Raw genomic sequence first — 16,027 nt, 5'->3', positions numbered from 1 at the left:
ACCATGCGGAGCCGCACTATAAGGACTAAAGAGCCACATGCGGCTCCGGAGCCGCAGGTTGCCGACCCCTAACCTAGGTGCATGTGGCAGCAGCATAATAGTCAAGTTATAGTGACATAACAATATACTCAATGAGCACAAGTCACATGTAAGTACAAAAGTATCCTGGGTAGTTTTTTCCTTTTAAATTTTAAGTAAAAGTATAACATAACTACTTTAATTTAACAATACCACTAAAGTAAGTTAACTGTGTAACTTTTCATCATTCTCTCATCATTTGACAGCAATCACTACTATCACACTTTCTCAAGTTTTGCCCTCACTAAGTAACCTGACCCTTGGAATTAAACATTTCCATGGTAACAGAATCTCCACCAATCAGTTTATTTCAATTTGTAGGAAGATGGACACATGGCTTTTTAAACTTTTTAAAATCATGGTTATAATCTTATGGCTCATAATCAAAATTCCTATGGAATATGTTTGTGATTGTAACTTCCCTCTTTTACTGTATTATTTTATATTTCAAAATGAAAACAAAGTAAAAACTGTAAAACCATATGAACAAAACAACCATGAATGAGAAATGCAGTATATCTGTTTTACTTATATCTGTTTTTTCCCCTCATTTTATATAACAGCAATGAAACAATGTCAGTGAAGTTTCAAATTTGCAGCTGTGCCAAATGTAATGCACCAACAAATCTTACATATGTTTCAGCCAAAGTAGTAGTCGTCATTGGTCTCATCAGTGAATGTACCATGTTGCTTGGCAACAACTACAAATGACATCAAACGCACTTTTATAAGAAATACAACCAGAACACAGAATAGGAGGCTCTAGGGAGGAAGAAGTTATGAAGCAAGCCCGATGTTGCCTGTCAAGTAAAAGATTTCCAGTTTCTTCCCCACACTTAGGAATGCAACGTATTAATTTAACACTCAGTATCAGCAGATACATAAAGCTAATGTATCTTTTTTGTGACAGGAACAGATACACTGTGTCCCAGATACACAAAAATGTGTTTAATTAAGCAAAATATTTTATAAAAATACATTTATTTATTCCCTGTTAGTGTTCTACTATTATATTTAATGTTCCTCTTATATTTAATCTTGCATTTTGTGTGTGTTGTATTTTGCTGCTGTAGATGGTGAAAGTTGACCTCATTTTAACTGCTTTATGTGCTATTAGGCAGTACAGCAAGGCCATATATTCCATCGCATAACAAGCAATTAAAGCTGTCAGACAAATACAGTTAGGGAAAAAGAAGAAAATGTGCCTCTGTATAAGTGCAGTCCGGACATAAAGTTGCAAAATGGAAAACCACAATTAGCCTACCTACAGTTTATGGTTAAGTACAGTACTTGAGAAACATAAAACTACTAAAGCTAACTCACTTTAATGCTACCTACAGTTGCACACCTTCACCACTTGCTCAAAGTACTTTCTTCTAACATTCCTAGTGTTTGCACTGTCACACCTGCACACAATCACTAATTAACAACCTGGATATAACTTGAAGACCAGCATAATTATGCTAGCACATATTTCTGCTTCACATAACCGTATTGATAATATCACTAACAAATAACAACTGGAACTTACTTCCACGAGACATCGCAGAAAGACCTGTCATCAACACAACAGCTTCACTATTTCATTTTTGGAAAAATAGCGAAAGCCATTATAGCACAAGAAGCTAGCTATATCTGCTAGCCCTTCCAGGTCAAAACACTTAACAACAAATCATAGGCTACATTCATTTGAGCCCCACGGTGCTCAAATGCAAAACTGACACTACCTCGATCAATAGAACCTGCTGCAGTTTCAGCTAAAGTCAGTAAGTTATTTTTAAGCTTTAAGTTCTTTGGAGCATCTGACTTATGCTAATTACCTACTCAAAACAGCTTGTGAAGCAGATGTATTTAATCAGTAACAATCATGGCTTTTAATGAAGGCTATATAGAAATTTAGTCAGTAACAGTAGTAACAGACATGCACTCTATAAATATACCCAATTTAAAAAAAAACACAAAAAAACAAAAGAAGTCCATGGAAAAAATGACAAGTGCAATATCACTGAGAGATACTTGATAGATCGACACATAGACACTATATATAGATAAACAGTGTCTACCGTACAATCAGAAGAAGATGATTTTACAATCTATATAATGTAATCAATATAGTCTCTATTATAATGATTCTTTTGCGTAAGTTCAGTAAGCAAGATCTGTATTTACCCATCTGCCTGCTTTCCTAGGTGTTCAGGCTATTCAGTCTATTCTTTACATCACCTCCACTTTCCCCTGCTTTCAAACTGACATCATTACTCCAGTCCAGTCATTTTCTTGCACACCTTCTGTGATCCAATCCAACTTATCTGTTAAACTGTCATTCAGGCATTCATGCAACCCGCCTCCTCCCCATCTTTGCCTCACCATGGACTCTCAGAGCCCCATCCAAGCATCCAACTTCATATTCACCCCCACCGGCGTCTACACCCTGGGGGGTCCTGTCCTGATTCCTATCATTTCTGGGTTTTCTTTCTGCTGCGATGTTTCATCTGGGTCTAATCACCACATAGTTTTTATTCAAATTCTGCATCTCAATAAATAATTTTCATTTTCAAAATGTCATCTCATTTTTGAACTTCCATTCAAAAAGTGGTAACTTTAATGGGGTTTTTTTTTTTAGGTATAATGATGTAGCAATGCTAGTGGTAAATGATTTCCTAATTAGATATTTGCTATTAGTCAATGAGGAGAGGTATGTATATATATATATTAGTAGGTTAAAAATTGAATGCACTATTTAGGCAATTTTATTAATGTACACTAATTATACATTAGCTATTTGCATTCATTATTTTTCAAGTGTCATTTCACCTACTCTGCCTCACCATGCATCCATCCATCCATCCATTTTCTACCGCTTATCCGGGGCAGGGTTGCAGGGGCAGCAGCCCTAGCAGAGAAGCCCAGACCTCCATCTCCCCAGCCACCTCCTCCAGCTTATCCAGGGGAACACCAAGGTCCTCACTCTAACTTTAAATATGGGATTTATTGACAATCCTCCATTAGCCCGGTCGTCATAGTGTGGGCAAAACACTGCTGGCGGTTTGCTAGAGTCTATTTGAGGCTGAGAAGCTAATAACTCATCAGGGATCCAGGTTTAATAAACTGCTACTTTATTGTGTTATCTATGATATAATAGTAACTTAAAAGGCAAGTTAAAGTAGAAAATTAGGTTACTCTAAAACAGTCCATATTCTGCAAACCTAAAGTAAGCTACAACACAAATGTGAATTTAATTATTTTAAAGGGTTAAAGTTCAGTCTTTTCTAAAGTATGCTTCATAAAATTTCCAATTTTAAATTGAGTGCAATAATTGCATCATGAAATTAGCACAAAAAATCATCTTACAGTATCCCTTGGAACAGTTTTTTTCTTGCAAAGACAAAGACATTACTCAGATACAGTGAACACTGCACACCCTCTCTCTCGCCACGATCTGCCTGTAATTACCTCTGTTCATTACACGTTTAATCTTGGGTGTAACCATCTGATCCATCGATAATTCATGCATGTTCCTGAGATACACAGATATAAGGGATTCACTAGAGTCAGGCTCACTTCAGTTGTTGTTTTTTGTATCGAATTATTCATGTCTGTAAAAAAAATAAAAAGCAATGCTCAAGATGCTAGAAAATGAGATTTTATTCTTAAGAATAAGTGAGAGTCTGTCTTTTCACGTAAAAGGTAACTTGCCTTGCGGCTGCATTAAACCGTTGAGCAAGGAGGACCTGCCAGCTTTCTGTCTTTTGTCACGGATTACTCCCGAGGCTGTTGTCAAAATCAGATCTTTACCGCTGATGGTTCAGATAGCTGACTTTTATTCTGCTCTCAAGCACAAACCTGCTGTGCCGGATTTGAGATGTGCCATTTGAACCAGTCATTGTGAAACAGTGTCTAAAAAGCAACAAATACATCATAAGTGTAATTTTTTTAAATAAAGAAAAACAGTATTATTTTCCATCACGCCATACTCCTGATAGGTGATTCTAAGCCATTCTTCGGTTGCCTGTCACACGCATTTATCTACTGTATTTGGGTATGCACGTATTAGTGTGAACAAAGAGCAGCTGTCAGAAGTAAGTGAATAATAACAATCCTCTTTTGAACTAATTCTTATTCAAAATGCTTTCTTGAGCCCACCCCCTGGAGGTAATAGCTTTAATAAGGAAAATAAACGTTAAAAGAAATCCTGTTGTGTACTGGATACCATCAGTATTCCGTCAGTACTTCCTTTGACATGCTTAAATTAGCCTGAGAGGAGCTAATACGCTGTGTCACATTTCAAAGACAAATGTTTCTAAAGTGGCTCAGTGTAACACGGCCATTCATGCATATTAGGCACAAAGCCATTCTCTGAATATTATTGTTCCTCTGGGGAGTCTCTTGACCCTGCAAGCAATCAAGGATTCAAAGAAAGAAACACACATTTAACCCAACGCACGCACACCCACACACACACAAACACAAACAGGCTCATATGGGCACACAGCTGTTAATGACGTATTCCACTGGGTCTGTGTTTCATTGCTGTGAACCATGCACGTTTTATTAAAACTGACTTCTGCCAATCTGTTCATTCTTCTCAGAATTTTTAATACAACTATACGACTATGGGACCTGTAGTGTGCTCCGAAACTGTTACTCACAGTCTGAATGTCGAATATGTAAGTTAGACTTGACAGAAATGTCTGACTTTGGGTGGTTTGAATATGTTGTAACTCATTAGCTGTGTGCACCTTGCCAGGATCCTCAACAGCTCAAATAATAATCATCTCTAACATATGGCTAATAATGCTAATGTCATCAGAATGAGCCAAAGCTTGGAAAATGAAGAAAATGAAGAAATAATAATTATAATTTCCATACCCAATTTCCCCAGCCAATCACTCTTGACTTCCAAAGGCTGCTTTGCCTTTCAAAAATCATTCTCATAGTCTAGCACATATAAATGTCTTGGATGATTGATAGCTCTAATTTACCTCCATGTATCGTCTAATATGAAACTCTGAATAATGCATAATTCAGTTAGCAGCGCTCAGAGACGGAGGGAGTGCACGTGACGTTGCAGGCATCAGAGGAATGCACATGCACAAGCTCACACACATATATGCACAGCTCATCACAACTGAGCGTAAACAGTTTTACAGGTTTAAATATGCAGACGCTCGTGGCTAAAAATAGGTACAGTATTCCCTTGTAAAGAATATTCTGAACTGAAAACATGCACTTCAAAACAAGACTAACAAATATAAATAGATGGTGTTATACATACTTACTAAGGTTAACGTGAAAAATAAAATATAGAGAAAGAGAGTCTTTCCCGGCTATCACGGGGAAAGGGGCGGGGTACACCGTGGAAATGGTGCCAGTATAACATAGGCTTGTGCCTTATAAGTAAAACCCCAATTAATAAATCATAAAACATAAATCCATATTTTATTCACAATGGTATGTAGAAATATCAAATCTTTACACTTAGAAAAATGTACCATTTCATGAAAAATATTAGATCGTTTTCAAATTGATGGCAGCAAAAAGTTTCAAAAAAGCATCCTCGCTTCTTTTAACAGTAGCCTAAAAACATTTGGGAAGCAAGGAGACCAGTTCTTGGACTTTTTGGGAAAGGAATGTTGTCCCAGTCTTGTCTGATATAGGATTCTACCTGCTCAACAATCCTGGGTCTTCTTTGTCATGTTTGTTTTCTTTCATTATGCATCAAATTGATTCAGTTGTTAAAAGGTCTGGTCTATAGTCAGGCCGGTTCAACACCTGTACTCTTCCACAATGAGGCCACACTGTTTTAATAGATGCAGTATGAGGGTTAACATTGTCTTGATCTTCTATGCTTGGGTCATCTTAACCTCCTAGGACCTGGTGTCCACATATGTGGACATCGCATTTTGGGTTTTCTAGACCAAAATACAACATTTTGCTCTATAAAGGCCTGATATCTCTTACGAGGACATTATACTGCTGCTTTTCTATCAAAATTTAAAACAAATGTCCTCATATGTGGATATCCAGCCCTTGTAGAGCATAATCAGGTAAAAGCATAATTCTTTGTTTTTACATTCATCACGTCTCAATCAGCCCAAATAGCAAAGAGTAATTAAAAAATGCATGCCATGAAATAGTTTGGATCTAAGGAGGTTAAAGGGAATCCTGGTGGCACAAAGACAATTATAAAAAACTGACTAATGACTGAAACACTGAGCTATCAACAACGGGTGATTATGGTTCAGCAGATCCTGGTAATTGAAACACGCACATACAGACTGAAAGTGTCCCAGTCTACAGGAAATGGTTGTTATACAAAGTGAAGTAAGGACATGAGTGACTTAAAAAACATTTACTCTGACATTACTGGCTTGGGACTGTTCAAATGTTCATGTACTTGTTTTTCTACGTATAAACAAAAAAAAAAGTAATATAGAGGCTCTTCCTTGAAAAATTGTCTAGCTGGGAGTATATGTTGCTTTAAAATCTGTATATATTGTTCAACATGAATGGTGCCTTTCAGACGTGCAGGCTGCCAATTCCATAGGCACTTACACACCCCCACACCATCAGAAATGCAGGCTTTTGAACAGAGGGCATATAACGAGCCAATTTTGATTGGCCTGACCACAGAACAGTTTTCCACTTTGCCTCAGTCCATTTTAAATGGGCTTTGGCCCAGCAGCGTTTCTGGATCATAGTCGCATATGGCTTGGTCTTTGCATGACAGCCCTTTAGCCTGCATTTGTGGAAGGCATGGCGAACTGTGTTCACAGACAATGATTTCTGGGAGTGTTCCTGAGCCTGTGCAATGATTTTCTTGACACAGTTATGCTTGTTTTTAATGTGGTGCGACCTGAGGGCCCAACGACCACAGGCTTTGATATCTGCTTGCATACAGAATTTTTTGATGTGACATAATGTATAGTAGATGATGCGATATTTAAATCCTTCATAATTTTAGATGAACATTAGGTAAATAAAGGAACATTATTCAGAAATCGCTCCACAGCAAACAGTGGCTCACTATTTTTGTCAATACAGTATATTTTTTGTATAACCTGTATATTACAGTTCCAGCTTTCCATGCAAAAAAACTGTAATAAACTCAGCAAAGATTAAGGTAAGACTCCCAAGTGTGTTATGAAGACAAAAAAATTGTTAATTAGAAAACATTTATTCAAGTTAAGAATAAATATTAAGAACTCCATTAAACGTGTTGAATGAAATAAAAGTCTTATCCTGAAGATGGTTTGTCAAAATTATATTCCTCCCAGAGGAGTGGACAAGCGCAGATAACCCTCCAGGAGGCAATACCAAACCACAGAGTGAGACTGCGGTGGGTGTGGCTTATGGCTCCAGAGCCTCAGTGATTCAGGAAGCTGGTCACAGACAACTGTGATCTGATGCCTGAGGTCTGTTTTGCTTTCAAAAGCCCCAATGCAAGCAGTCAACAGAGACAGAGCCATTGATTATTTCAATCAATATGTAGAGCTATTGCAACTTTAGCACTTCTGTGACACAGACTAATGTATAACTCTACTGTAAGCACACCTATAACTTTGAAAACCTCTATGGAGGTAGCACAGCATGTATATTTAATGAATTTTTCTGTAAGGCGCAAGATATAAAAATGTATTTTACTTTTTTTTTTTGTTGTTGTAGCCTGGAGCGCTAAACATGCACACACATATATATGCACACAGTTCAGTCAAGCAGCTGTGAAGCAGCGAGATGGTTGACCTAGATTGGGTGCTGGGTTTGAAGACATGCGGGAGAAACCATCTGCATACAAAGTCAGAAATCTCTAGGCCAACAACCAGGGAAACCAAGAGAGAGGGTTAGAAATAATTACAACTTTTTCCTACTACAGAATACGGTAAAACTTCCTCCCTGTAACATGATTTTTTCTATATTTATAGCAGAGACAGGAAAGAGAATGCTTAATAGCCAAGAAGAACACACGCCCTTTGAGGAGAAAATCTTATTTCGAAGTTTGTTTATTGCATAAAATCTTGGAATGTCTACTTTATACACATTATGACTGTTTTATTGTGAAGCATGCCTTTCCCACTAATTTCAGTCAGATATAAATCTGTCTCAAGCTTCATCAAATTTAAAAAGGAATAAAATAATTTTACTTTCAATTGTTTTGGCATTCTCATTAGATTGCTGGTAGCGCCCTTGACTTGAAAATCATTTGTATCCAAATCCCGATGATTGGATTACACAGTACACCAGTAAAAAGTCAGGTCAATGCAACACACATGCGACACACAGGTAATGAAATAAAAGGTGAATTTGGTCATTAAAAACAGAATCAGCATAGTGCCTGGAAAGAATTAAGGCTTATGAGCAGGTTTTATCACCTTGTCTAGCAAGCTTATACATACTTTGTATCATTAACACATCTGAAACAAAGATGTCACCTCACGGAACAGGATCTGTCAGCAGAAAGCAGCAAGTAACAGATTCTACTGTCACCTCTGACAACCAGGATGTGAGACACAAAGGAAGCTACAATAACTTAACCCTCTTAGCAACAAAGATGGAGACTATGCAGTGTGGAGAAAAAAATTCAATATGTGAGCAAGTGAAGGGAAAAAAGAGCTCAAGAATAGAAGAAGTGAAGTAAAAACTGGTTTTAGACAAAAAGAAAGAGAATGAGAGGGAAGATCCAACGCAAAGGAACAAATAGGATACAAAGTGAAAGAACCCAGACATATTCTTTCCTGGGCTTCACTTCTGTCTTTGGTCTCACACCTCCCTCTGATTTTCTTCACACCTGTCAGAACAGTGTGATACCTGTTAATCACCAACCAGCATCGTGCTAACCGCACACAGCCGCAAAGGATGCAACGAAAAAGACTAATCTGATGTAGAAAGTGGAAACTCTCAAGAGAAGTGAGCCAAAAGCTGTGACGACATGGATAAGTAACCATTTTGTGTGAATTCAAGTTTAAATATGCTACACATCGCTAGAGTACCCAGTTTTTCAATGATTTGGACTTTTTACACTTCAGTGACTGAAATATGTGTAAGACATGGTTCATTGATGGTGTACAGTGTTCGTGGATTAGCTCTAAGTTCGATATTTTAACATCACACAAGTCACTCAGCCAGTGAACCACTCTGTTTCTTTTAATAAGTCACTTTCTTAAATCTGTCTAATCTTGAGCAGAAACCATATTCACTTTTGCAAAGACATAGTACAGACTTCTCCCACAAAAGCCTATATATTTCATTTCTGTCACCACTGTAAAGTAAGTACGCATAATAGTAGCCTGGATTCCAAGCCCACTCATTCATATATATACAGTGAAGGAGTCAGAGCATTTGTAATGACATATTGCGTGAGCAAGAACCCAATCCTTCCCTGAAGTATGCAAATGCATGCATGTAATGATGTATGATATCCTAAACCCATTTATAACAAGAAAAATATACTGTAGTCTGCCTTTTAAGAAAAACAGAGATGAAGTCTGATATCTAACAGATGCCTGAGGGAAGGCTACTCGTGGTTCCCGCTGTTTCTCTACAGCCAAAGACAGCTCCCTGTAAATCTCAGAGGCATTGTCCTTCATAAACAATCCTGTATGGACACACAAAGCAATATGCATTTTAAAGTGTTTTTGAATCTTTATACATTTTCCAGTGAATAGAATCTGCCTTAACTGGCTTTAAAAGTTTGACTTTGCTTTCTGCTTTCTGCTTGACTTTTGTTTGAAGTCTTGACTTTGTGAAAATTGTAGCAGAGCAGCATAATGTATGGTTTTCTTCCAGCCCCTGGGGTGGTATATATTAATACCTATATAATTCATATTGCTATCAAAGTTAGTATTTTTCCCTGCCTCGCCATGGGAAAAATATAACATAACATATTGTTATAAAACACACTGCTGCTCCTCTCTTCGATGTTAAGGATGTTAACAAGCTATAGAAACCACAGCCAGAACAATCCTGGTGGACCTCTCTGTAATAGCCTAATTACACAAAGTTTTTGCTAAAAAATTATTTCATTTTTCTATTTTGTGAAACTATACTTTTGAGCTTTTATTGGTTTTACAGAAACACAACACACACACACAGTTTAAAGTATTGCAGCAGTGTTTTTCAGTCCTCTTTTTATTGATTGGGTCCAGTTTCAGCCACCAGCCTTGATGGGTAACTGAAGCATCACTTGCCCAAAAGCACAGCTGAATGCCATTTGCTCAGGCAGAGGCCACCTTAAAACCTTCATTAATGTAATTGAAAGAAGAGTCTAGTTTTACCGCTGTGGGAACTTGTTCTAAAGACCAACTTGGTAACTTTGCTATTTGGAAAACTGACAGATGTTAATAATGAGCCTGTAGAGGAAATCAGGCTGGTGATAGCCAATGAAAATAGAAATTAAAAACTGCTATTACCAGCTATTTGCACTGAAAGCAAATCTTGGAGCTGTCCGTGGTGCTTAAAAAAGGCTTCTCCCCCATTTTTTCTCTCCTTTTGCTCACAAAGTAGAGATATGTGACTATAAGTCAGTTTTTGCACTGTACATAGTGTTGTGCACATGAACACTATACACAGCTCAAGGTCATTCATTAACTATTTACTAAGTGAAAGGCATCTGTCTTTCTCTTCCGAATAGAGCCAAAGACCAAACAAAAAATGTAACATGTCCTTCTATATAAAGCTACTGTAAAGTCAAATACAGTCTGTGTGTTTGCATGTGTGTGTGTGCATATTATCCACTGAAAATATTGTAATTTAGGAAGAAATAGCAGCATGGCTCATGGAAGTCATTGTTCACCCAAATCCGAGCCACTGCCTTTCATGATAACTAACCTGCTAATGCTAAAGACAGGCAGAGCAGAAGTGTGTACTGACCTGAAAGTCATTCTTCTAAAAGCCACACAGACGCAGCAGTTTGAAACACTTAGGGACACTTAGAGGAAGACAGAGGAGAAAATGTGAGGAAAAGGAAAAAAGGGAAGAAGGCGTTTCTCAGACAGAGAGCAATGGCGGTATGGTGGGTTCAGATGATAACCTTGACCACAGCTGTCATCACACGCTGTCTCGTGTGTGAAGATATGATTGGCATTCAAAGGGGCCAACATTTACCTGGCTGTTATCTCTGAGACAGCAGACCTGAGTCAGCCTGTGATCTAATGAAACAGTCCATTCCTCTGTGACAAGACCAAAGGGGGAAATGAGATATAGCAGGTGCAAAAGAAAAATGGGTGGCCATTTCATATCTGACTGTTTTCTTTGGTAGTTTTGTTTTACATACTGTCGCAAACGTGAGAATGTTCAGAAACAAGCAGGAACTGTGACACACAAACAAAGGGATTCAATAAACCCATCCCTTTTGCTGATGCCTGACTCCTTTTGAGATAGCTGTTGGTGGTGGTTGGGGTTTTTTGTGGTTGTTCTTCTTATTTGCATTACAGTCTTCCACTTCCAATTTACAGTGTGACATCAGCCTCCCCCCCGCCCCGATCCACCACCAAAAAAATAGGGCAGCTACTTGGAGAGTGGGAGATCGAAGCTCACAGGTCAGTATTCTAAATTCGCTGGATAGACGGAGAAAAATATAAAAAGATGCAAGACATGAAAAGAACGAAAAACAAAGAAAGGACAGAGTGAGAAACACAGATGAGCAGTCTTATGATCTTGTGGGGTTCTGTTGCTCATAGACTCAAACACACACACACAAAATGCACATTTAAATTGGTTACATAACTAGCTGTTTGACAAACAAAAATAGAGACTCACTGGTTTTAAATCAGCTACCAGTTAAAAAAAAGTATGGGTTGGAAGCTGAAAAGCTATTTTTACTTGCTTTTGAAGCAATGCTTTGTTGACTTTGTAGAGGCTCTGAGTAAAATATGATGTTTCATTGAAAAATAAATAAACCATTAAAGATTCTATTTCGTCATGTGAAATGAGTGCCAGGAGAAATGTTGACACATTTAAGGTTACTGTAACAGGCAGAATTTGATTACTCACAATATTTTTTTTCCTCTCAAGAAAAAAACCACACTATCATTGACATTTTAATACTACATGATTAATTCTCAGATGTCAACAACACGTTAAACCGCTTATATAAAAGATACTGTGTGTGCACTGACTCACAACTTGTATCTTGTGACACTACACTCCATCCATTGTGGTAGTTTCCAGTTTATAATGCAGCTTACCACAAGATAAAGTTTTATTATTTCCATCCATAGCAGAGGCTTCTGCTGGCTGTAGAGCTCACCGCAATATGAAACCTATAAAGCCACAATGCAGAGGCTGCGCTGTGGTGTGACAGGAAGAGTATACCCCTGAGACTGGGATAAGAGAGGCGAGGACTGTGGCCATCCGCACATCCTATCTCTCAGTCTTGACATTTCGTAGATTTATAATTTACATGAAGCAACAGCGCTTGTAAGGACCCACCACACGGGCTTCCATCCAGATTTTATTTCTTGAACGCTTTTCTGCACTTACAAAACCACTTGTTGAGTAAATATCTGACTGCAGTATGTTCCAGATTCACTGAATGCTTCTGTTAGACTAATAGATTTTTTTAATATAAATTATCCAAAAATAATTAACTTATCCGGGGACTGATTTGAATAGCAGCAAAAAGTTCTGAATGCGTGCATGATTAATGGGGAACTGACTGTTTCCCCTCCTTAAAAGTTTCTAATTCTGCCAGTTTGTAGACTGCACAACTTTGAGACTGGTATTAAAAAAATACCAAAGTAATACTACCCACTTGCCTGGAGGGTTTCCTGGGAAACCGATATGGCTGAGCATTTGATTCCCATTGTGGCCAAGTCCAATAACAGGTAGAGTTTGCAGCATTATTAGAGGTTTGACACTTTTGGAAATCCAATACCTAACAGATTATCCTTTTACGATCACTTATTACAATTATCATTATGTCACTTTATCAAATGCACCCTGCCTCTCGGTGCATCATTAATTAGCTTTTTAAATAGACACTCATGAAGTCGAATGTGACTGCCTTTTATACGTGAAATATGAAAAAAACAAAACATCATTATCTTTACATTAATTGTTCTGAATGGATTCTGAATTGAGACCTTCTAATGGGTGACGCATCCATCTGAAGAGTTGACACCCATGCACACAAGCAAGGCTTAGATGTTATTTTAATGCTCTTCCAGCTGCTCCAAGTCTGAAAGTCTGCCTGTTGGTTGTGTTTGATCCCACTGAGATGCCGTACATCTGTCACAGGCACGGAGATCCCACTGGGACTCTGCTGCCTCGCTTCTGTCAGTATGATGTCATCCTCTCGCTCATTCACCTTGCCTTCTCTCTCACTGTCACTGCCACAATAGGTATTTTGTCCAGTATTCACCAGCCTGCATCTCTCCGCTGCCTTCCCTCTTAGTCCTCATTCTCCCTTTTTCCCTTTTTAAAAACTAATGTTTCCGTGAAGGCAGCTTTTAAACACCTTTCGCCATTTTGTAATGTAAATAAACTGCATTATAATTCTAATTTCTTTTGTGACATGTTTTTCTGCGTGTGTGTGTGTGTGTTTTGCTGCCACACCCATTATGCAGAGCGCGCTCCATCATTACCAGTAATAGAAAAGCTTGACTATTTAGTCTGACAAGAGAATGTGTGTGAGCATATGTGTGTGAAGTGTTTAAATGTGTGGGGCAAGCGTGAGTGTGAAAGAAATGTTGCTGTGCTGGCATTTCTGTTCTAATGTTGTTGTCATATTCTCCTCCTTATCAGCCACTGAACACATTCCTGCAGACCGACAGATGCGTGGTGCATGCACCGCGTTTCGCCGTAATTTCAACTGTTTGTTTGGTAGTGCCTAAATATGTGCGGCTTGTGTGCGTGTGTGTCAAAGAGACAGGGAAATAGAAGGAGATAGGGCAAAGAGAGTGAGATAAATGCATTCAGTGCTCATTCTCTCTGGGTCCAAAGCCCTTGGGTGGCACAGAACAGTTTCACTGTGTTAATCTCTGTGTAATAACTGAATCACAGAGAAAACAATAGCGCTCTCTGTCCCTTTTCACCAGCCAAAAGGCCTTGAGGGTGCTGGTTAGTCTGTCTAGTTGTGAATAAAGAAAGTGTCTGCATGTGCGTGCGTGCGTGCATACACGTGTTTGGTTCAAAAATTGAAAGCCAGACACAGAGCACTCTATCTGATCTGAATAAACTGAGCAAGGTTAAAAGATGCTTCCGCAAAAAGAAAGACACATAAACATAGACAGGACAGAGACAACATTGGATTCATTATAAATCCATTCCACTGTGGTGCAATGCAAAAAGGGAGACGAGTGAACTGTGTTCAGGATGACTTTCCAAGATGCTGTGTCAAGCCCAATCCATAACATTGTATCTTATTTTAAGGCATTCAGTCGCTCCTCTTTTATATCCACCGTTCCTCCGAGGTGTTATCAGGCACTTGGCATCAGCTGTTACTACTGGAGACATATGGGACGTCAGTGACTTCCCCTCCTGGCTTGATTGTGGCCTCTTACGGTGTATGTGCATGTGTGTGAAGGTAACAAATGGAATCTGGGGAAACCAAGTCATCAAGGTTATCTGAGGGTTGACTGTGTCTAATATATCAGGTCTTCTCAAGCATCTGATTGAAAGACAGCTTGAAGTTTTAACAAAAGGACTGATTGCAAAACCACGATACCCTCATCTGAAGACCTCAATAACGCTAAGCACAGTGTATTTTGTTACATTTGATGAACAACCGTTGAAGTGTGTAAACAATGAAAGAGAAATTAAAGTCCAGATAAAAAATGTAAAAGGTCGATAAACTGGATAATGGACTTTAAGCAATGATAATTTAAGTAATGATTAATGATTCAATACCAGGAGCATAAAAAAGAAAATGCACAAACCTCAGTTCAGTCATTTCCACTGCAATCGAAAGCAGAATATGTTCGTCTGCAGTCTTTTGTATCTGACAGACGGCTCAGTTTTAAAACATCCCAGACTTCCCATGGGAAGCCACACAGGAGAGGCATCAGTAAGATCTCTACAGACCGACCATCAGCGGCAACAAACAAGACTCTGATTAGGTCAGACATAACATGAAAAGGAGGAGCTGGGATTGAGGTGGGTTGCGAACTGTCTTGCTGATGCAGCCACGGGCGATTGTGGCTCAAGAGTTGGGAGTTTGCCTTGTAATCGGAAGGTTGCCGCTTCGAGCCCCGGCTTGGACAGTCTCGATCGTTGTGTCCTTGGGCAAGACACTTCACCCGTTGCCTACTGGTGGTGGTCAGAGGGCCCGGTGGTGCCAGTGTCCGGCAGCCTCGCTTCTGTCAGTGTGCCCCAGGGTAGCTGTGGCTACAACGTAGCTTGCCGTCACCAGTGTGTGAATGTGTGGATGACTGGATGTGTAAAGCGCTTTGGGGTCCTTAGGGACTAGTAAAGCGCTATACAAATACAGGCCATTTACCATTTACCATAGAGATCATCATACATGCTTCTATCTAGATTTGATTACTCAGATTCATTTAAACTTACCTGCTGGTCCAAAACATCTCTCTATAACAAAAAAAGCAAACACATGACTTTTATTTAAGCTTCTCTGCAATGGCTACCTTAAACACTGCAGTGGTTTGTATCATATCTATCTAATAGACTCCAATTTGTGCATGTAAATGGAGAGTCCTCTTCACACACTGAGGTTAATTATGGAGTTCCACAGGGTTCAGTGCTAGGACCAATTCTGTTTACATTATACATGCTTCCCTTAGGCAGCATCATTAGAAGACATAGCATACATTTTCACTGCTATGCAGATGACACCCAGCTCTATCTGTCCATGAAGCCAGATAACACACACCAATTAGTTAAACTGCAGGAATGTCTTAAAGACATAAAGACCTGGATGGCCGCTAACTTTCTGCTTCTTAATTCAGATCAAACTGAGGTTATTGTACTCGGCCCTGAAAAGCTTAGAAATATGGTA

At 38.8% G+C, this 16,027-nt stretch overlaps 1 protein-coding gene across 2 annotated transcripts in view; it reads right to left on the bottom strand.

Annotated features, from left to right (window-relative positions):
• LOC120741275 (catenin delta-2-like) overlaps nt 1–16,027 on the bottom strand; it is a 132,138-nt gene that overhangs the window by 100,137 nt on the left and 15,974 nt on the right. Inside the window, exon 1 of one of the 2 annotated variants that reach the window (XM_040044062.1) lies at nt 1,610–15,296. The exons of the other annotated variant lie outside the window; for it this stretch is intronic. Within the exon in view, the coding sequence (XP_039899996.1) occupies nt 1,610–1,640 (31 nt within the window). The 5' untranslated portion in view covers nt 1,641–15,296. Of the gene's footprint in view, nt 1–1,609; nt 15,297–16,027 lie in introns of those variants that run through there. 2 annotated transcript variants of the gene reach the window in all.

The sequence above is a fragment of the Simochromis diagramma genome, unplaced genomic scaffold (genome assembly GCF_900408965.1).
Source record: "Simochromis diagramma unplaced genomic scaffold, fSimDia1.1 OVJJ01000602.1, whole genome shotgun sequence".
Lineage (NCBI taxonomy): Eukaryota > Metazoa > Chordata > Actinopteri > Cichliformes > Cichlidae > Simochromis > Simochromis diagramma.
The sequence above is the reverse complement of the archived record's forward strand: the minus strand, read 5'-3'. Positions and strand labels throughout refer to the sequence as shown.